The following is a 24,174-nucleotide window of genomic DNA, read 5'->3' on the forward strand; positions in this document are numbered from 1 at the left end:
GTTGTTGTTGTTGTTGTTGTTATATGCCGTCGAGTCGGCCCCGACTCATAGCGACCCCTCCTTGGGTTTCCCAGGCAGTATCACTACGGAAGTAGGATTGCCCAACCTTCCTTCCGAGGAGTGGCTGGTGGGTTTGAACCACCAGCCTTACTAGGATACCAGAAATGTTGTTCAGGAATCCTTGGGCACTGACACTTTGCTGTCAAATCTTTCTACAAACCTTTATGAATAGCAAAGAAACACTGTTTGGTACAAACGTTTATAAGAAAACAAAATCTCCCTCTTATCTTTGACTATATTGGCTGCTTCTGACTTCCTTTGGATGCTCTTTAATGTCATTTGCTAGTTTTTCAAACATTAACCACAATTTTTTTCTTGCTACTTCTGCAAATGACACATTAGCCTTAATTTTCTATCTCTAATAGTAAAAAAATTGCTTTTGTACCCTTTTGAGCATTCTTTATTCTTCCCATCTATATGCATTTTTACTATCCTTTCACCAAGGCTTCAAATAGCCTGTCAAGCTAAATACTAGCATATCAATCTTAATTTTTTATTTTTAGCAATTAGTAACTAAATTTTTGATTATTTCGTATTAATGATATTGCTTATGGTACTTCTTCATAAATTTCATATTTGTACTGAATGCTTTTTGGATTCCAGGTCCCAATCTTACCAATTATTACTGAAATTTTGGCTACTGATTATAAAATATAGTTTCTGAATATTAAATATATTTATAAAGCAATTACCCACAATGTTTATCAGCTTTTGACAAATTAAATACTCTTTTAAGTACTGCTATAAAAACAAAATGAAAAATAATGATAAAAAAATTACCCAAAATCTTCAAAAGCTATTAAAACCATCCTATCTGGATTCAAAAGAAAAGGATGATTTTTCATAGACCTCATAAATGTTATTGTTCATCAGAAACATTTTTCCTGAAAAATAAAAGCCAAATTATGGAATGTGAGTAATAACTCATTTATCTTATTTACAGAGTATAGCATCTGTCCAGGGGAAGAAAAAAATAGAGGCACCTGAAAACATGGTGAAAAATTAGCCAGTGTCTCTGAACAGTATGTATATTTAACAAAACAAAACAAAAAAAAACCAAATTCACTGCCATTGAGTCGATTCTGACTCATAACAACCCTCTCTGGGTTTCTGAGGCAATAAATCTTTACAGAAGTAGATTGCCCAGTTTTCCTTCTGTGGAGTGGCTGGTAGATTTAAACTGCCAGCCTTCTAGTTAGCAGTCAGATGCCTTAGGCAGTACGCCACCAGAGCTCCCAACAACATGTATAGTAATTGTCAAATGGTAACATAACTTGTGTAAACTTTCACCAAAAACAGAATAAAATAATATTAAAAAAAAAAAAAAAATGAAGTCAACTGTGTTCCTCAGTTAAGACATTTGATTTGATGATCAAAAATAAAACGTAAAACACCAAACCCACTGCCATCAAGTTGATCTTGACTCATAGCGACCATCTGAGTTCTACAGTGTAGAACCGCCCCATAGAGTTTCTAAGGCTGTAAATCTTTACAGAAGCAGACTGCCATATCTTTTTCCCACAGAGTGGCTTGTGGGTTTGAACTGCAGATCTTTTGGTTAGCAGCCAAGCACTTTAACCACTGTTCCACCAGGGCTTCTGATTTGATAGTAAAAGCATTAATTTTCAATGAGCTAATTTTAACATTGTAATAACATCTTTATTTTCTTATTTTTATATTTATTTTATTACCACTAGATGGAGCCCTATACACATGTTAACAAGGCTTCTCTAAAATAGAATTGTTTTAATGCTGCTGGTAAGCCTGACATACCAGATTATCAAATGCTGTATGATAGCTAATATTTCAACATGTTTTTACTTTCATATATAATGAAGATAGAAAAGGTGTTTGTCCTTAATGTTTACTCTCGCTAGTTCTGTCATATGTAGGCGACATATGTAATTATAGGAACTTGATTAGACTTGCCAATAGACATTTTAAAGTTTTGGAGGACATGTGGAGAGAAAGAAAAATAACTTTCATTAAAATTGTATATTGCTTGAAAATTTAGAATAGTAATATATTCAGTATGCTAATATATTATGTGGATACAGCTATTAACTAACTTAGGGTTCAAAGAATAAATAGTGCTAAACAGTATTTCCTTCCTTACAAATAGAAATTTTGGAGAACAGTGATTATCATTCAAAGAAAAAAGAGAAAAATATATTTTTCAGAGTCCCTTTAGCTGAGATCAGACGAGTAAAGGACCTCAGTTTTTTCAGCTCCGTATTTTGCGCCTTCTTATTTTGTTGCATTTGTAATTTAATGTTGCGGTTAGTTGCTGTCAAATCGTTTCTGACTCATGGCAACCCTGTATGATTTAATACTGCTTAACAATCAGCTACGCTTCAGTTCTCATCCCCCTTTTCTGTCTGTTGGATGATTTCACCTGATGGATGCAACAGTGCACATCAGGGATTCCATACTGAGTCATTCTCAATTGTTGATCTTCAAAGGTGATCTAGTTGGTTGCTAGGCCCTCACAGAACTTCCTTTCTGCATTTCATGCTACTTATCACCATTTCTAATTGGCAAGTTATCTAATAGAAGGGAGCTCTGGTAGCATAGTGCCTAAGGCACTTGACTGCTAACCAGAAGGCTGGCGGTTCAAACCCACCAGCCACTCCTTGGAAGGAAGATGGGGCAATCTACTTCTATAGTGATACTGTCTTGGAAACCCAAGGAGGGGTTGCTATGAGTCAGGTCCAACTCGACGGCACATAACAAGAACAACAACAATCTAGTATAACGGTAAGAGCACTGGCTTTGGAGACATATTTGCAGTTGCAGTTAAATATTAGCTCTACTTCTGGTACTGTTACTACTACAGGAACCCTGGTGACACAGTGGTTAAGTGCTTGGCTATTAACCATAAGGTCAGCAGTTTGAACGCACCAGCTGCTTTTTGGGAGAAAAAGATAATAGCCTAGAAGACACTGTGGCGCAGTTCTACTCTGTCCCATAAGGTTGCTATGAGTTGGAATTGACTCCATGGCAACACCTTACATTTTTGGTTTGGACTGTGTGACTTTGAACTAATATATTAATTTTCCCAACCTACATTCATAAGTGGGGATAATTAGAGAATGTACATCATAAAGCTGTGGTGAAAATTTGATGAGATAATGAATATAAAATCCTTACTATATAGTAGGGACTTTGCTGTTTGTTACTATCACCATCTTTAACTCAGAAGCCACAGACCTGATGTTTCTTGTTGGCCAGTTAAGTCATTGTATGGAATTGTTGACAGGTATTGTATGTCTTCTCTCCTTGTCCTTCTCCCTCTACTACTTGTCCAAATTGTTTCTATAATTAAACATAGATCCCTTCAGAGAAAAGGTTGATAGCTTCTCCCTCTCTACAGTCTCAGGAAATTCTTGGGGTCACAGTTGCGTTTGCTGTCTTGCTTGCCCTTTCAAGACCTCATACACGTAGCTACCCCTCCTCCCTTCCTGCCCTTCTCCATTCAGTCAGCTATTTATTATTGGTCTTATTAGCAAATTTCTAGACTAATTATTTTTAATACTATATTTCATCAAAATGGGTAAAGGATTAAATTAACTACCTGTAGGGATCAGTTCCATTTTGAGTGCTATATCTTTTAAAATGTGAGTTAGAACTAAAAACTTTTTAGCATCTTTTCCAGAGCCAGCATTCTATCATTTGATGAATTTTGGGTTCTGGCACTTGCCTGACCCTTTAGTACTTTCTTTAAATGCGGTTTATTCCTGTGATTTGGAACTTTTCTATACCTTGACTTAGTTATTCCTATAAACTCTGCTCAGAGTGATCTTGATACGAATTGTGGGTGACAAGTGGTTGGGGTATCTGGAATAGCAAATGGTTATCACGGCTCGGGAGAGTCTGAGAATTGATGACAGGTAGACTAAGACCTGTTCTTTCTCATTTACAGTACTAATTCTTTGATATTATTTTTCTTTCTTTAATTGGGACTTAAGGTTCAATTGTAACAGCAGAAGGCAGGGAATATAAATTGTTCACCTACTTCAGGCTTTGGTTCTCTATTAAAAACCAAAGCCTGAAGGTATTACAAAGTGGGTATTGCATATGCTTTCATACTGCTTTTCTCCATCTCCAGCATCAATAGCAAAAGAGGAGCCCGTTTGGAATGCTACATTAGGTGTGCTGATTGTATCACTATACAACAGGAATAGTTTGCTTTTAAAACTCCAGAGAATAAATTAGAAACACACACCAAAGGATGGATTTTAGGAACTTTCCTAAATAAAATAGACGTTTGTTCCTTTTCCTGTTTTACAAAGACATAGTCTTTGTTTCTGGGTTCACAAAGGAAGTAGACTTTTGTGGAGAAGCCCTGTAGCAGGACACTCTAAAGTGGCCATCCTGAAGGGTAGTTCTTCAGGTATTTCTGTTTATTACCTGGTATTTTAAGAGCTAGAGAAGTGTGAAAGTGTTTTATTAGAGTATGTGAAGAATCTTAGAAAGTTTTCAGCAAATGTAAATTTGTTGTTTATAGAACACCAAGTCAGTTAGATAAACTTTTTGTTTTGTTTTGTACTTAGATTTTCCTTTGGAATAATGTTGTTTAATTAAGAGTTCTTGTTAACTATACATAGTAGTTGTGGAAGAAGCACTAGGTAGAAATTCTAGTACCGCCTCAGTGATGCACTGAACAAGTCGTTTACCATTCTTGTGCCTCTTTTCTCATTTGTGAAAGCAGCTCTGGTGGCATAGTGCTTATGTTAACCAGAAGGTTGGCAGTTCAAATCTACCAGCCACTCCGCAGAAGGAAGATTGGGCAATCTACTTACGTAAATATCTCTTCGAAAACCCAAAGAGGGTTGCTATGAGTCAGAATCGACTCCATGGCAGTGAGTTTGGTTTGTTTTTTTGTTTTCTCATTTGTGAGGGGACACTGATGTTTTCTCTGATATGGCATAAGAGACAAATGAAATACTAGATGTACAAATGTAAATGTCTCTACACAAATGTCAAATGTTAGTGGTAGTCACATCCTTTAGCATCTATAATTGAGTGTTAGCTTATATATTCAATTATTCAGGATTTTGGTTGTCTTTTATGTGCATACTATGCTAGTAGCTAGTATATTCTGTGCACACATCATAATTGTGAGCAAATACTGTATTTCTTTAAGTAATGTATATTGTGCTAAGAATTTTTCATATGTCCACTAATTCAGTCATCGTAAGACTGATGGAGATTTTTTTTTTTTTCTCCCATTTTATGGTAGAGATCATTGGGACTTAGGGAAGTCAGGTGGCTTACTTGAGGTTGAACAGCTAGTAAGTTGCCTTTCTGATTCCATCCACCCATCCGTTTATTCATCAGTTATTCATTGAGCATTTACTGTGTGATAGACACTGTTCTAGGGCTGAGAAACAGGGACCAAAAAAAGACCAGAAAACTTTGCCCTCTTGCAGTTTACATTCCTGTGGAAGAAGACAGATAAAAAAGTAAAGGGGCAAAATAGAGAGCATATTCTACAGTGATAAATAAAGTCCTTTATTTTCAGAAAATATGAAAGAAGAAAATAAAGCAAGGAGGAGGATTATGTGTGTACGTACCTGTAATTCAGATACTGTAGCCATGGAGAGCTTTACCAAGGGGGTTAAAGACCTAAAGGAGGTCAGGGAGGCAGCCACATGTGAGAAGAATGAACAGGTAGGGAAAGCAGAATGTGCAAAGCACAGGACAGGAATGTGCCTGGTGTGTTTAAGGAGCCTCAAGAGGGCCCATGTGGCTAGCATTGAATAAGTAAGGTGGAGATTAGTGGGAGCTGAATTCAGTGATGTTAACATGCGACACAGTTATGTAGGGCTTTATGGGCTTTTATAAGAGAAACAGTTTTTAGCAGAGGAGAGACATGGGATCTGGCATTTGTTTTAATGGTATCATTCTTGTTACTGTGTTGAGAACAGTTAGGGAGACCAGTTAGGAAGCAGTTGACAATAATCTAAGGCCAGGTACGGTGATGATTAATCCAGGATAGCACCAGTGGAGTGGTGAGACTGTGGTTGGATTTGGTGGATTGTTTGGAGGTGTGGCGGTTGGGGTGTGGAGGTTGAGAGAAAGAAAATAGTCATGGATGTAGTTTTTTGTCTGAACAACAGGAAGAGTGGATGGGGGATTCTATGGAAGCAGCAGGTTTGGGGAGGAAGATTAGGAGTTCATTTCTGGACATACTAGAGTTCAGTTTTGGACATATTTTGACTCATTAGGCATCCAGTTGGAGGAATATGTGACTTTGAAGTTCAGGACAAGAAGACAGAGCTAGAAATAGAAAATTGGGAGGCATCATTGTATTTATGGAATTCAAAGCTGCAAGTCTGGATGAGATCTAGGGAGTAGTATAGATAGGAAAGAGATACCCAAGAGCAGATCTTAGTTCTAGCTCAGCTCTTAAAGAGTCCAAGTTCTTAATAATGACTATTCTATACTGCTGTCTCTAATAGTACAGTAGATGCTTATTAAAGGCCTAAGGCATTGTGTTTGCTCTAAAGAAGCTTATGGCTACGTGGAGAAATAAAATACATGGCACACTTAAATCATAATACAAAGTAATATATAATTACATGTCAGAATGAGTGTAAATGACTAAGTTTACATATCCTTCAGATAAAAAGATTACTTGGCATAGAAATGATTGGCAAAGGCCTTTTGGGGTGAAATGGAACTTGAACTGAGCCTCAAATAATAGACAGAAGTTGGAGGGCTACAATTTGGGAGGTTCTCAAGAGCACACTCAGTTTCAGTAATTCTCTAGAACTCACAGAACTCAGCAAAACTGTTACACTCACGGTTATAGTTTATTACAGTAAAAGGATACAGATTAAAATCAGCAACTGGAAAAAGTACATAGTGCAGGTTCCAAGAATGTACCAGGTATGAGCTTCCAGTTGTCATTTGCCATTTGAGTGTGTATGTAGCACTTCTCCCATACCAATGTGTGACAACATGCAGGGAATATTGCAAACTAGGGAAGTTTCTGAGCCTTGGTATTCAGGGTTAAATGAATTATTAATATATGAAATACACTCTCACCAAAATTATTTCTAGTAAAGACAATACTCTCAACCAAATTTCTGTTTAGAGAGTTTAAAATATTAACTGTTGCAGAGGTCTGGCTTAATAAAAAAAAGCATTTTGGTGAACTGGGAAGTTAATTTTAGCTTTTTTTTTTTGTACATTCAGGTCTGTGTATGATGATCAACCAAATGCACACAAGAAGTTTATGGAAAAGTTAGATGCTTGTATCCGTAATCATGACAAGGAAATTGAAAAAATGTGTAATTTTCATCATCAAGGTTTTGTAGATGCTATTACAGAACTCCTTAAAGTAAGGGCAGATGCGGAAAAACTGAAGGTAAGAAATGTATTAAAATTTTATTTACTTTTGTTCTCATTAAATTACTTGTTTATACTGCATATGTACAAAAATGTACACATTATTAGATGTGCTTCTTTTGAGAACTAGATTAGTGTATGTATTTGGGAAAGCTCTTTATGCTCTAGTAGCACAGTCGTCATGCTAATGGCAAATATTATCTCTTTTTTCCTAAACTGAGTAATGCATTGATTTAACAGGATTTCTTTCTATGCGGGAAATGAACTTATGAAACAATGAAAGGCCCTTTTTGCAGTTTTACAATTTTTAAAATGGCAGTACAATGTTGATAAAAAGCTATGCTGCAATAATATTTAAAAACTTACTATAAATGACTGTGTTCTCAAAATAACTTAAAATATTGAAACTTCTTCTTTTTTTTTAGTTTAACAGCAATACATAATTTTCTTAAATAAAATTGGTTTACATTTCCTGCCATACAGCAAAACAATTATTTATTAAAAGAGACCTGGATTTGTACCATTAAAATGTAACATATTTAATTATGAGAATTATTTATTTTTCTTTACATTTGGAGAGATTAGCAGACAGAAGGACCCTGGTCCACCAAAGATTATGATGAGAAAACCATTACATAAAGGATATTCAGATAACAAGAGACCAAATACAGCATCAATGAGGTCACTGAGCATCTTTGTTCAGAAATTAATGAGATTTTTAATAAACCAGAATGTGCTTCCTTACTATGATGACCTAATGAGTCACTTAATATGTGGGAAAATTTGAAGTTGAGCTTTGCCTGCACCTGCAGCATTAAAATGTTGCTGTGGATTGGAGATTTCCGTGTTTGATGTTAATCAACCACCCAGTGTTTGCATTCAGCAAAGTATGAATGTTTAATTACCATAAAATGCAATCACCATTTCCTACAGACAATGAATGGCACATAGACCACATTGAAGTTATCAAAAAAGGACCAGTGGTCAATTGGGTCAGTGATTTGAATTGTTTGACAGACTTAGAGAAGCAAGTAAAGTTCAAAAATCCTGAGTAAATTTGAGAAGTTTGCCACAGAATCTGTTAAAAAGAACTGTCATAAGTAATTGAAGTTAACAAAAGCCCTTTTCAATCAAAAGTTCAAGTTCAAGCTGTAGAGTTAATTTGAATTTGCATTTCTTTGTTCTAAGTTTCTCAGGAAGCATGATCTGATTACAAGGGTGAGCAGTTACATCAGGGCAGTTTTATGCATATTTGTGTAACTAAGATGAAATTATTTTTAAGGTGCAAGTTACTGATACCAACCGAAGGTTTCAAGATGCTGGAAAAGAGGTGAGAAAACAATGCATTCTTTGTGTATACTCAATATGTGAATGTTACTTAACTGTTCATTTAAAAATATGAACATTTCTTCTTTTCTAAGGTGATAGTCCAAACAGAAGATATTATTCGCTGTAGAATTCAGCAGAGGAATATTACAACTGTAGTAGAAAAATTGCAATTATGCCTTCCAGGTGAGTTAAACTTATATATAAAGTAATGTTTGACTTGGTAAAAGTGTTAATTTAATGATAGCATTGTCATTCTTTATTATGGGAATTACAGGTGATAGGTTCTCTCCACAAAGCCGATTGTTACCTTCCCTGTCTATTTCCCACCCTGAGTTTTCATAGTTTTACTGTATTATAAAGCCCTGTTGCTATTACATCAGTCTTGCAGAGCAGCTGCTACCTTTCTGTTCATTCATCTCCACCTCTGCCTAGTGGCCCTTTGTCCTGCTCTTCACTGCCACCTTTTCTTTTCTTTGCCTCAGAATGCTAGCCCTTGGGGCTGAATGCGTTTCTATTCTGTTTCTTGCCACAACTTTTGTACCTCTAGTGCCATTATTTTCTGTTTTTCACTTAAGCATTATTTTGCTTTCCTCGTAATTTCATTTTGCTAATAAGGTAAGAAAATACCCAAAAGTACTTTTCTGTCTTCCTTTTTCCTCTTTGCCTTTCCTCCTGTATTTGGAAAGACTGACTTTTTAGATTTCTGAGTTTCTGGTCTCTCTGTTAGGGCTCAAATATTTCTGGGACATCAAATAAATCCTGAAGAAACTAACCAGTATTTTCTTTACCTGGATTTAATATACTTTAAGTTGGACGCATCCTGTTCAAACAAAAGGAGCCAGGTATATGTCATTTTTTATTAATATAGTAAGTTAAATCCACCTCAGTGTCCTATTTTTTTCCCCTTATTTATTTATTTTTTTAGGAAGGACGCTAAACCTCCGTATCTTGGGGAATAGAAGGAGATGTTTTATATCGTATTTATGTAATGTAAGTTTAGCTTACTATACAAATTATATGTTAAAACTCTCAGAAGTTTCATTAGCAGTCTATTAAAAAATTATATTACTGTTTTCTGACTTATGAGAATAGCTTTCTTTGTTTTAGAATTACCGAGATGGTACTCAGTTTAATATCTAATCAACCAGGGATAGTTGCACAGTAGCTTTGAGTAAATAAAATGTCTGCTTTTTATATTAGGTTTCAGTGATACCTATTTTCTTATAATGATGTTTAATCAGAGACATTGTAATAATCATGAAGATAGCCTATAAGTTTGAAAGCTTTGTCCCTGTGCGGTAATAAGCCTGAAAAATTAGGTAGTGATAGTATGAAAAAAAGCTGAATTCAATATATTCCCCAGGTGGGCTATTTGAAATAGAGAGATTAAAGGAAGTAGATGTTGGGTTTTGTGACTGCTACTTGTTTCAGAGCTGGGCGGCACCTCTGAGGTCATGTGAACATTGTGTTCCTAATAGCCACATCCAGAACTACCTCCTTTCCTCTATCCATCATCCTTCTACCCAAATACCCATTTTAAAATATGTTTTTGTGTCAGGCTTTATGGTAGGGATTGGAAATATAAAGATGAAAATTGCACACATCCAGCTCTGAAGGATCCTACGAACTAGTGTGAATAAAGATAAGTTTGTTGTTGTTGTTATTTGCCGTCGAGTCGGCCCCGACTCATAGCGACCCCTCCTTGGGTTTCCGAGGCAGTATCACTACGGAAGTAGGATTGTCCAACCTTCCTTCCGAGGAGTGGCTGGTGGGTTTGAACCGCCATCCTTCTGGTTAGCAGTCAAGTGCCTTTAGCCCTTGACAATTGCCTAATTCCTCCTTGGGTTAGGAGAAGTAGGAGGGGATATAAAAATATACATCCCCTCATAAACATGACACATTTTGCTAGTACATTAAAGAAAAAAACAAAAACCCACTGCCATCAAGTCGATTCTGACTCATACTGACCCCCATTGAGTTTCTGAGGTGGTAAATCTTTACGGAAGTAGCTTGCCCAGTCTTACTTCTGCGCAGTGGCTGGTGGTTTGAACCACCAACCTTCTGATCAGCAGTCAGATGCCTTAGACCAGCAGAGCACCTTTTACTTAACCTAGTATAGTAGTTTTACTTGATTGTTTTTGAGGGAAGCATTATTTTTATGTGGAAATAATATGAGATAAATGTGAAATTTGCATGCCTTGTTGAGATAAAACAGGAGACATCAAAGATAGTTTATATTTATAGCAATGGTTTTAGGCTATGTTCCAGGTTATGTGTTTACTCTAATGTTTTGGCTGGAAATGTGAGAAAAACTGCTTTGCAATATAGGGACTACAATAGAGATAGTAATAGGGTTCTGTGAAACCAGAGAGTTGGGGCTGGTATACCTTTTATTGTTTCTAGACAGGTAAACTGTATCATAAGTACACTTGGAAAGACTTGGGGAGTAGCACATAAGGCATATAGAAAACCTTGAAAATATGTAGTTTACCTTTCTGGTGTAGAAAAACATGAGCTGCTTGATAAGCCAATAATAATTAACAACTCACTTTGTAATTTGAAATTCTATTAAGGATGAATGGTAATCTATATGATTGCATTAAAACTTTTTTGGTGATAGTGTGTTACCTTGCTTAAACTTACAGCAATTTTATTGTATGATTTCATTTCTGAGCCTTTGACAAAAATGATAAAACTAATAAAGACACTTCATGTTTAGTTCATTGTAATACCTTTCGTTATAATTCACTCTGCTCCAAGAATTGTTGTGGTAAAAATACATACAGCAAAAAACTTGCCCTTTTAACCATTTGTATGCATATACAGTTCATGACATTAGTTACATTCTCCATGTTGTGTAGCCATCACTACTGTCCATTTTTATCATCCCAAACAGAAACTCAGTACTCCTTAAGCAATAACTCTCCATCCCTCCACGAAACCCACCACCACCTTGTTGTTATTGTTGTTAGGTGCTGTCAAGTAGGTTCCAACTCATAGCAACCCTATATAGCAGAATGAAACACTGCTCAGTCCTATCATCCTTGGAATCATTGCCATATTTGAGCCCATTGTTGCAGCCGCTGTGTCAGTCCATCTCATTGAGGACCCTTTACCAAGCATGATGTCCCTTGGTAAACAGTAAAAAACGTTGGTCTCTAAGTATTTATCTATTCTAGATATTTCATATAAGTGGGATCATACACTGTCCTTTTGTGTTTAACTTATGTCACTCAGCATAATGTTTTCAAGGTTCATCCACATTGTAGTATGTATCAGAACTTCATTTCTCTTTAGGACAGAGTAATATTCCATTGTTGAATATACCCCATTTTGTTTAGCCATTTATCATTTGACAGACATGTGGGTTGTTTTCATCTTATGGCTGTTGTGAATAATACTACAATGAATATTGTATGAGTATTCTGCTGTAAGCTTTTGAGGATTTTCTTTTCTTGTGGTGTATAATTTTGTTGATAGTGTTATTTTTTTGGTATATTGAATCAGAATCAGTCAATTTCACTGTCACTCGGCTTTCTCTCTAACTCCCAATTCTACTGTAAGAAAGAGGTGTCAGTGTCAGTACATTTCTGAATAACTTATAGGTTGATGTCTCTGTTATAATAGTTGCTTTCGAGTTGAGTTGAGTTGAATGTGGTCTTACTCTTGGGTGTCAGCATGTGCAGGTGTTGCAGGTCTCTGCTATAATGTTCATTATATGTGGAAATTAAAACATGGGTTCATTCACTTAAAGTATAGCATTGTATATACGATGTTAGAGAATACTAATGAGTTTATAATATACTCTTCCTTGCTCTGTTTTCATTTCTCAAAATATTTTATTTCTGTTTGAAAGCTAAAATATGTTGTATATTTTTTAATGCAGTGCTGGAAATGTACAGTAAGCTAAAAGAACAGATAAGTACAAAAAGGTAAGGTAGTTTCTTTTCTAGTTGTTATTAATAAAATTTGCTTACTTTTTTTTTTAGTTACTGAGTGTACATAAACTTACTGTAAATTATAGTAGTGTTTTACTTTTTACCTTACACTCTTCTTTGCTTATGCAATTTGTTCATCAGGATCATCCAGTGAAGCAATTGTTATTAATTTATTTGTGGATCCTTGCCCTTAATAAGTGATAGCAAAGATTGATAATACTGATGAAGGACAGAAAGACGACTGAACAGAAATGGATTCAATGTTGATTAACTTGTCAGCATAACAACACTGAATATAATTAAGGGCTAAGTGCTTTTTACATTTCTGCTATCTGGTTTTTAAATTCTGACATAAGAACTCTCTTTTGACCTCCACATATTTCTTTTGTTCCCCAGTAGTCTGTTCTTGGTTGATTGTTACAGTGTTTTCTCTTTTCCTCTCTGAGATTTTACATATGTTATAAATGTAATATAAGTATATTAATAGATCACCTAGTATATATGGGTTCAACTAATCCTCAGTTTTCAAAACAGTATTGTTCTCAACTGTGCCTTGTGTCTCCTATTCAGAGATTAGCTATTTTAGCCTCTAGTCTTTTGCGAAGATGGGGGAATGATACTTTCTTAGATGCCTGGAGCAGGGGAGAGAATCTGGGGTCTGATGGCTTCTTATACATATTTTAAACTAATACCAGAAGTCGTGGAATTCCTGGCAGAATAAATTCTGCCTTTCGGGAATTCAACAGAATAAATTCCACCACACATCTGTCAGTTTGTTATACTGTGGTGGCTTTTATGTTGCTATGATGCTGAAGCTATGCCACCAGTATTTCAGATGCCAGTAGAGTGGACAAATTTGGTTGGACAGATTTCAGCAGAGCTTCCAGTTGAAGAAAGGCTAGGAAGAAAGACCTGGCAATCTATTTTTAAAAATTTAGCTGGTGAAGACGTTATGAATCACAACAGAAGATGGAAGATGAACTGCCAGGGTTGGAAGGCACTACACAATAGCTTTAACAGTGGACTCAAATGTGCCAAAATCATGATGGTGCAGGACCCTGCAGAGATTTGTTCTGTTACACATAAGGTCGCCATGAGTCAGAGCTGACTCAGTGGCAGCTGACAACAGCATAATAAATCAGGTTATTTTAACTTTCCATCTATTAGATTAGGATTCAGTTTTCTCAGGTCTGCTTAGAGCTTTTAATCACGTATCTATTGACTTGTCATCTTTTAAAAATGTTATTGTTCCTCTTTCCTTTCTGCCAGTAAGGATTTATGCTTTTAACAAATCCCTTCGTTGTTGTTTTTTTTTGTGTTTCAAGAGGGAATGAAAGTGAATGCATGTAATTAGAGACTTCAGATTGTAACATGATTACATTATGACAGTAAATTTAAAAATAGGGTAATTATTTTTAAGTAATTTTAGTTTTCAGGTAAATTCTTTGATATGGCTAAATAGAATATGTAACTGGAAATATTAACAGTTATATGACTGGATGGAAATGTGGCCAAATGTAAATGAGTTAATTGCTACATGGTAGGATCAGATAGATCATGGATACTTTTTTTTTTCCTCCTTTATAATTTTTGTATTTTTCTAATGGTTATATATTATTATTAATGGTTGTATATATGTATATATTTATGAAAACAGCATCATGTAGAAATGGTAATCTATTATGATGTGGATTTTTCTTGCATCTAGTAATATATCAAGCTTAGGAGATTTGTGGCTAAATTTTAGAAAGGATGCAAGGTCTGGTCTCTGACATCTGCTGTATGTGGGTTTCCTAGAAAGCAGAGCCTGATGAACAACCTTATGTTTCATTACTTTTTGAGCGAGTGAAGTCCCAGAGAAGCTGAGAAGCAGGATTGAGAAAGGGAATTGAGACAGGGAAATTGAGAGAGCAAATATAAGGGCAAGTTTCTATCTCAATAGCCACTGGTTGACACTGATTAATTTCAGAGGGCCTTCTGGGAGTTTGTTGAAATCATTGTAAATCAGGACGTTCTGTCTAGGTCAAGCAGAGAAGAATTAATCTTCTGATTTTCTTTTCCCATTGACAGATATTCCCAACATAATAGACCATGTGATTGTCTGATTCAAAATGGCCAATACCAGTCCATTTCAGCTCACTAATGCCTAGGATATCTATCTTTATGTGTTCCATTTCATTTTCTATAACTTGCAGTTTTCCTAGATTCACATTTCGTGCATTCCACACGTGGATTGTTAATGGATGTTTGCGGCTGTTTCTTCTCATTTTGAGTCGTGGCCACATCAGCAAACGAAGGTCCTGAAAGCTTTACTTTAGCCACATCATTAAGATTGACTCTACTTTGAGGTGGCAGGTCTTCCCCAGTTGTATTTTGAGTGCCTTCCAACCTGAGAGTCTCCTTCCAGCACTATACAGCGTTCCACTGGTATTCATAAGGTTTTCACTGGCCAATTTTTAAAAAAGTAAATCTCTGGACCCTTCTTCCTAGACTGTCTTAGTCTGGAAGCTGTGTTGAAACCTGTCCACCATGAGTGACTCTGCTGGTATTTGAAATACAAGTGTCATAGCTTCCGGGATCACAGCAACACGCAAGACACTGTAGCATGACAAACTGACATATGAGTGGTGGCTCTCAACCATACCATCACCCAAATATGTTAATATTTTATATGTTTATACTATAACAATTCTAATGGATTTTAAATAACCGAGATCAAATATGGATGAACTAATTTTTAAATTAGTGGTAATATATTGGGATAACAATTAGCAAAATTCACTCTGTCTTTGACAATATAGGCAAGAAAACCATTAAGTGCCCTTAAATAGCTTTTGAACTTACTATCTTTTCAACTTATTTATGTGTTGCCTTTTTTTTTTTTTTATTCTTTAGTTAGTACTTTTTCTCATTTTTAGTATCAATGGGAATGTGTATCAGTTCTTTGGGAATTTATAGAGTATTGTTTCATTTATTTAAAAAAGTTCTCTCTCCCAGAAAAACCAAGTCAAGTCTATTCCAGCTCATGGTGATGCTGTGTGTCTCAGAGTAGAACTACACGTAGGATTTTCAATGGCTATGGCCTTTCAGAAGTAGATTGCCAGGCCTTTCTTCCAAAGCATCTCTGGGTGGATTTGAACCACCAGCCTTTTGGTTAGTAACTGAATGTTTAACCATTCTCACCACCCAAGGACTCTTAAAACCCCTCACCTATTCTCTAATGGTTGTATAGTGGTGAATATCGTAGGAAACTGGCAATTTTGGAAAAATCTTAGTCCTGCTACTAATTAATCGTGGTGTAATGGCCAAATTATATATTCTTTCTCTGCATTTAAGTTGTTCATCCATAGAATGTTAATAGTAATATTTGCTGTAGAAGTCTACCTTATAAAAGCCTACAGAAAAAATATGTGCATGAAAGCATATGGCATTTCTTTAGGGCATACCTGGCATGTCACATGTCATATAAATAGTAGGCATTTAGTAAATTTTGTTGAATTGAAAGAAAGGTAGGACTTTTTCACCTGACTTTTATGATACTTAATAGTGTTAATAGTAGTGTAAATTTTTTTTGTCTTTTAAAGTAAATTTTGCTATACAATTAGAATTAAATGTGTGCTATGTTTTTTTGTTTTTTTTTGTGTGTGATGGTGTGTGTATGGGAGAGAGATTATGAAACCACATATCAGATAACTATTACAACTCAAAAATTTGAGATACTGTGATGCTGTAGATTTGGATGAAGTGAAATAAGTGAAACAAGAAAGTTACATGTGTTAGGGTAAACCATGACTTTTCATCCTGCAGTCTGTTCATATGGTTTATAATTTGTGTTTATAAATATAAGTAAATGTTAATTTTACTTATTTTAACTATAATTATATCCTTCTTGATGAGAGTGATGAATTGATTAATTGAACATGTAAAATTAATGTAATAAGAACTTTTTATAAATTTTTCTTTTTAATTTTGAAAGGTATTACTCTGCTCTAAAAACTATGGAACAATTAGAGAATGTGTACTTTCCACGAGTTAGTCAATACCGATTTTGTCAGCTAATGATAGAAAATCTTCCTAAACTCCGTGAAAGTATTAAAGAAATCTCCATGTCTGATCTCAAAGACTTTTTGGAAAGTATTCGAAAACATTCTGACAAAATAGGTGAAACAGCTATGAAACAGGTAAGATTTATATACGTATATATATTTATTATTATTATTATTATTATTAAAATAACTTTTTATTGTAACTTGGGCGAGAGTTTACAGACAGAATTGGTTTTCCACTCAACAATTCTTATGTATTTTGTTTTGTGACATTGATTGCAATCCCCACAGTATATCAGCACTCATCCCACTTCCTCTTTGTGTTCACCGTTTCCATTCATACTTCTTTCCTATCCCTTCCTGCTTTCTGAGCTTTATCCTTGAGGAAATGCTGCCCTTTGGATCTTGTGTGGTTGATTATTCTAAGGAGTGTGGACCTCCCTGATGTTACTGTTCACCCTATATGCCTATCTTTTATTTGGCTGTGAATGGAGCCATAGGGGTGAGTTCAGTCCCAGGTCTAAAGGGTGTTGAAGGGCTATAGTCTAAAGAGTTCCACAGATCTCTGTCAGACTAGTAAGTCTGGTCTTTTTTATTATTTTGAGTTTGTTCCACATTTTTCTTCCATTCTATCCAGGGCCTGCTATTATGATCCCTTTCAGAATGGTCAACAGTGTCAGCCAGACACCATTCTTGCAGTCTTATGGTTGTGGAGGCTGAGGTTTATGTGGTCCATTAGTATCTTTGATTTTCTCCACTCTTCTTTGCTCAGGATGGGGAGAGACTGATGGTTGCACATTAGATGGCCACTCACAAGCTTTTAAATCCTCAGTTGCTGTTCACCAGAGTAGGATGTGAAACGTTCTTTGTGGACTGTGGTATGCTAGTTGACTTTCATGTTTCCCAAGACTATGGTCCTGAGTCCCCAGGCTCAGTGACTCATTCATTCCCTCAAGGTGTTTCATCATAGCTAAGATGTTCTCATAACTTTGCCCGTGTGCTGTACTATATTCATGGATATATATGCTACACATATAGATACATATGTAGAAATATCTTCTGTCAAACCTATATACATTCATGGGTGTAGTCCCATTCACCTTCCCACGAAACAAAACAGGTGAGATTTAAAAGGAGAATTTTAATTTAATGCTTTTTAATAATCTAGGAAATAGAATGTGTCCAAAGTTTACTCTTTTTTATTTATATAAAATTATTGCTTATTTTTGTTTATTTTTACCCTTTTCTTATCTTTCTTGATTCTTGCTTAGAATGGATTTCATCAGTGTTTTCTTTTGATTTATAGTTATTTCTTATTTAAGTAAAGTCTATCTAACTTGAACTCATTAATTATTCACTAATTGAACTCTCAGCAATTTTTCTCATATATTTGAAGTCAAAGCTGGTATAAAGTAGCTAAAAAGGTGGCATCCTTACAGGCAAATAAGAGCCCTTTTGTGCTAAAATCTTAAATTGCTCTCTTTTAAAAAGTGTATTGACCTTGAATTAGGAACTTCCACAGCTGAATAATAATAAGACAAACAGCATAAAAATGCTTGGCAATGATAAAGTTAATATCCACCTACCTTCTGAGTCAGCAGTTGCACTGCTGGGTATTTACCAATGAGAAGTAACAACATGTTCTCATGATGTTCATAGCGGCCTTGTTCACAAAAACTGGAGAAAACCCAAAATGGCTATCAAAAGGAGACTGTATACACCAATTGTGATCTGTTTATACAGTGGTATACTACATAGCAAGTAAAAAGGAATGTATTACCAATTATATGCAATAACATGTATGAATCTTCCAGACATTATGCTGAGACACAGAAGGTGGACACAAAAAAGCACACACTGATTCCATTTATATGCTGTTCTAAAGCATGTGATACTAATTTAAGGTGAAAAAATGTCAAAATAGTGCTTGCCTCTGGATGGGGAGATTGCCGGGAGTGGAATTTAAGAGGACTTTCTGGAGAGATGGAAATGTTGTATATCATGATGGGGCATACTAGATTGTATATTTGTAAAGCGGGTTGTCCCCCAAAAAAGATATGTTCAAGTTCTAGTCCCTAGGACTTCTGAATGTGACTTTATTTGGAAATAGGATCTTTACAGATATAATCAAGTCAAGATGGAGGTTACACTATATTAGGGTGGCTGTAATTCTGATAACTGGTGTCTTTATAAGGAGAGAAAGATTCAGAGATATACACAGGAAGAAAAAAGACCATGTGTAAATGGAGGCAGAGATTGGAGTGATGTAGCTGCAAGGCCAAGAATGTGGGGATTGCCAGCCATATCAGACAATGAAGAGGCAAGGGAGGATTCTTCTCTAGAGCCTTCAGTGGTAGCACGGCCCTGTCAACACCTTGACTTCAGACTTCTAGCCTCTATAGGGGTATACAGGCAGTTTCTGGGTTATAGACGTCCAACTTGGATACAATCCATACTTAAAAACCAACCCCCATGTATGTCTTTCCTTGAGCACAAACCCAGAAACTGTGCATAGGACGGGACTAGATGAGACCCTGCCTCACCCCTGACTCATCCTACAGCAGCTGGCAGGCACTCCTTGTACCCACTCGGCCCTGGAACCCATGGCACCCATCTCAAACCAAGTCTGGAGATGATGGTGGGGTGCACAGTGGCATAGCACCTCCACCACAGCCTTGGAGCCAGCGTAGGCTCCACTTGAGACTGGTGAGGCCCCAGGTGGACTGCAGGTGAGAACCTGGCTGCAGGTGAGAACCTGGCTTCACTCCACACTGCACAGCCAGGTACCATAGTTGTGTGGTATAGGGACCCTAGACTTCAGCTGTCAGTAAGTCTGGTCTTTTTTATTATTTTGAGTTTGTTCCACATTTTTCTCCCATTCTTTCCAGAACCTCCTATTGTGATCCATTTCAGAATGGTCAGCAGTGTCAGCCAGACACCATTTTTCCAGTCTCATGGTTATGAAGTATCTAAATCTTACCAGTGTATATAAATCTTACCATACAGAGAACTTTAAGAAATTATTAGAGTGTGTGTGGAGTGGGTAAAGACATAGATAAAAGAAAACCAAAAAAAACACACTCACTGCTGTCGAGTTGGGTCCTACTCATAGTGAACCCTCCTTGGGTTTCTGAGGCAGTATCACTGTGGAAGTAGATTGCCAAACCTTCCTTCTGAAGAGTGGCTGGTGGGTTTGAATTGCTAGCCTTCTGGTTAGTCCAGTGCTTTGGGCACTATGCCACCAGAGCTCTCATAGATGAAAGAAGAATGGAAAAATGTTAATTGTTGAAGCTAGGTGATAGGTACATGGAAATTTCATTATACTAACCTGTTTATTTTGTTTACATTTGATATTTTCAGTAATAGTAAGTTTTAAAATTAGTATGACATAATTAAAATGTCTAAGAGTTAGCTGTTAGAACTCCCAATAAATGTGATGTCATATAAATACAACAGTGCTCAACATGGTTTTCAGTCCTTATTTTTTCCCTCAAGTATTACAGACTACTTTAGAGAAACTTTATTTTCTAACTAAAGAAGTAAAGCTGCAGTTCCAGTAAGATGGTGGAATAAGTAGACAGACTACACTGACCCCTCTTCAATAAAGAAAACCAAAAAACTTACTGCTGTCGAGTTGAACCCGACTCATAGTAACTCCTCCTTGAGTTTCCAAGGTGGTATTGCTACGGAAGTAGGTTGCCCAACCTTCCTTCTGAGGAGTGGCTAGTGGTTTGAACTGCCAGCCTTCTGGTTAGCAATCAAATGCCTTTGGCACTGTGCTACCAGAGCTCCCCAGCAAAGAAGAGGGGAACAAGTTAACACAGATACAGAAGATAATCCTGGAGTCCTGAGCATTGGAAGGAAGGATACAGAAGTGGACTAAACTCCAATTAGTAGAAGAACTTGCATAAAAACACTGAAAAAGCAGACATACAGAGCTGTGGGCTGTCAGTGATTCTGACGGTACGGACAGCTTGGATATGGCCAAGTGGTGTAAGGACTTAAGAATTAACCTAAAAATCGGCCCTCCTAGCCAGGGACTACACTGGTGGCTGGAGAATAAAAGGGGAAGCAGCAAAGAGGGAGATGGGCTGAGCTGTGGACTTTTGCCTGGCCAGAGGGTGCAGCCATTTTGAGTGTTTACAAGTGGTTCGACCATTTTGGATATTTAAAGCGACAGCTCTCTCTCAGATTCAAGGGACTTAAGAATAGGCTCCACTTGCTGGGAACTGCAAGGAAATTCCAGACACCAACAACTGGAAAGGTGTGATATTTCCCTTGTTACTCTTATACCCCATACCCTCTTGGTGAACGGGGGTGCAGCCATCCCTTACTCCCACCCACCTTCTGGGCCAGCAGGAATTCCATCCCAGTCTGTGTGCGCGGATGGAGTCTGAATGCTTTGCCCAGCCCTGCCCTGCCCTGCCCAGAATTTTTTTTTTCTTTTTTAAGTTTGTTTGTTTTTGTCTGTTTTAAAATTATTACTATTATTATTTTTCTTTTTTTGTTTGTCCTTTTTATTATTATTCTTTGGTCTATCCTTCCCAAGTTCTAGTTGTTAGCTTTTTCTCTCTTCCCTGTTCCTGGTTCCCATTTTTTTCTTTCATGTGGTTAACCCCATTCCTTGTTTTTCTTTTTGCATTTTTCCTATTTTTTTTCTCATTATTCTCCTACTTTGCCTCTTTTCTCTTATGCCCCCTCCCCAGATATTGCAGGGTTTTTTTTTTCCCCTTTCCTTTTGTTTTTTTTTTTGTGATTGTTCCTGTGTGTTTATGCAGTGTGTTTTTTGTCCGCTTGCTTTTACTTTTTTGATGGTTTTTTTTATCACTGCTTTTATGTGAGTTGGAGGCAGTAGCTGTGCCCATATGATGTAACCACACCCACACTTCCTGCAGTTCCACTTACTGAGTGAGAGCCTCCATCAACTGGCCAACGATAAACGACCACCAAGAAGAGCCTGACTCACCCTTAACTGCTCTTCACAAACAGCAGAGATCTAAATACAACAATGTCACAATGTCTTGGAGACAGTAAACCATCGCTATCCACACAAAGAAGCAAGATAAAGCAGTAGAAACGAGAGTAGGATACAGACCCAAAACACAACCGTGGAGAAGCAGCAGCATTGGAACTCCCTGATAAGGAATTCAAAACAATTATATTTAGGTACCTTCAAAGGACTGAGAGACAGATCAAGGAAAACACTGACAAAAGTAAGTAAAACACAGACAAAACCCTAGAACAATTTCAGAAGAAAATACAGGAACAAAATGACAAAATAAATGAAAATTTACAAATGAAACAAAATCTACAGATAGGAATCCAGAAGATTAATACTAAATTTTCAGAAATAGATAGATAATACATTGAAAAGGCAAAAGTAGAATCGAATCAATGGAAGACAGAATTAATGAGATTGAAGACAAATACCTGAATGGTTCTTTGGAAAGAGATCAGCCAGAAAAAAAGATCAAAACAAAATGAAGAAAGCCTAAGGTGCATGTGGGATACCATCAAAAGGAATAACCTACTTGTACTCAGAATTCTAGAATGGGAAGAGAAAAAGAAAACCACTGAGAAAATTGTCCAATATTTGTTGGAAGAGAACTTCCCTGATATGATGAAAGATGAGAATATATCCATTCAGGAAGTCCAGTGAACTCCAAATAGGATAGACCTCAAAAGAAAATCACCAAGACATATCATCAACAAACTCATCAAAACCAAAGACAAAGAAAGAATCCTGAAAGCAGCAGGGAAAAACAAAGAGTTACCTTCAAAGGACAAACAATAGGAATAAGCTCTGATTTCTCAGCAGAAACCATGCAAGTGAGAAGGCAGTGGGATGGTCTGTATAAAACCCTGAAAGAGAAAAATTTCCAACCAAGAATTATATACCTGGCAAAACGGTCCCTCAAATATGGTGGTGAAATTAGGAGATTTCCAGATAAGCAGAAATTAGGGGAATTTGTTAAAACCAGACCAACCTTACAAGAGATACTAAAGGGAGTCCTTTGAACAGAGAATCAATAGTAGCGAATAACAACTGACCATTAATACACAAGATGATATAACCTAGAAACCAACGCAGCTATGGAATTATCCAAAGTAAAATAAGCTTACAAGATTGTAAACAGGGAACCAGAGACATGAATTGGCAAATGAGGACAACTACAAACCAGAAAGAGGGGAATAATAGTGTAGTTATGGGACTTCTAAACAGTGAGGAAGTAAAGAGAGTTGCAAGATAGAATAGACTGCCCTAAACTTGGAGATAAAATTATAAATTGCAGGGTAACCTCAAAGAAAAATGATAAACCTTCACATCAACAATAAAAAAGAGGACAAGCACAAATATCCAGCAAATACTAAAACAGCAGCAACAAAGGAAATGATAACATGATTCATAACATAATGAGCTCAGCACAGAAAATTATGCAGAATAAAGAAATCAGGAACACCATGAAAAAACACGTAACAAAATGACAGCAACCAATTCATACTTGTTGATAATTACACCACATGTTAATAGATTAAATGCACACTAAAGAGACGGAGAGTTGCAGACTGGATAAGAAAATATAACCCATCAATATGCTGTCTACAAGAGACACACCTTAGAGACAAAGCCAAAATAGACGAAAAAGCAAAGTTTAGAAAAAGATTTATCAAACAAATGGCAACCAAAAAAGAGCAGGAGTGGCAATATTAATTTCTGATCAAATTGAAAATAAGACAAAAACCACCATATGAGACAAGGAAGGTCATTATATAATGCTTAGAGGATCAGTTGGACAAGAAGATATAACCATAACAAATACCTATGGACCCAATGAAAGAGCCCCAAAATACATAAATCAGACTTTAAAAGATTTAAAAAGGCAAATAGATAACTCTACAGCCATAGTAGGAGACTTTAATACACCAATTTCAATGAAAGATAGAACTGGAAAGAAACTCAACAAAGACACAGAAGAGCTGAACAGTATAATCCACCAACTTGACCTTACAGACATCTACAGAGCACTTCACCCAACAACAGCACAATATACATTCTTTGCCAGTGCATATGGAACATTCTTGAGGATAGACCTTATGCTAGGCTATAAAGCAATATTTAATAAATTTAAAATCATTGAAATACTGCAAAGCATCTTCTCAGATCACAATGCTATCAAATTAGAAATCAACAATAGGAAGATCCATGGAAAAAGAGCAAACACATGGAAACTGAACAACACCCTCCTTAAGAATGACTGGGTGATAGAAGAAATAAAAAATGAATTAAAAAAAATTCCTTAAATCAAATGAGAGTGAAAATACAACATACCTAAATATTTGGGACAAAGCAAAAACAGTGATCAGAGGCCAATCTATAGCAATAAATGCACATATCAAAAAAGAAGAAAGAGCCAAAATCAACACTTTAAATCAACCAAAAAAAA

General features: G+C 36.3%; 1 protein-coding gene across 1 annotated transcript in view; it reads left to right on the forward strand.

The window, feature by feature from the left end:
* The window catches only part of EXOC6 (exocyst complex component 6), a 258,977-nt gene that overhangs the window by 40,897 nt on the left and 193,906 nt on the right, over positions 1–24,174 (forward strand). Inside the window, exons 2-6 of the mRNA XM_042782364.1 lie at positions 7,264–7,435; positions 8,699–8,746; positions 8,838–8,928; positions 12,632–12,677; positions 16,660–16,864. Of these exons, the coding sequence (XP_042638298.1) occupies positions 7,264–7,435; positions 8,699–8,746; positions 8,838–8,928; positions 12,632–12,677; positions 16,660–16,864 (562 nt within the window). The remainder of the gene's footprint in view (positions 1–7,263; positions 7,436–8,698; positions 8,747–8,837; positions 8,929–12,631; positions 12,678–16,659; positions 16,865–24,174) is intronic.

This window comes from Orycteropus afer, unplaced genomic scaffold, assembly GCF_000298275.1.
Source record: "Orycteropus afer afer isolate SDZICR_OR568_19922 unplaced genomic scaffold, OryAfe1.0 scaffold00293, whole genome shotgun sequence".
Lineage (NCBI taxonomy): Eukaryota > Metazoa > Chordata > Mammalia > Tubulidentata > Orycteropodidae > Orycteropus > Orycteropus afer.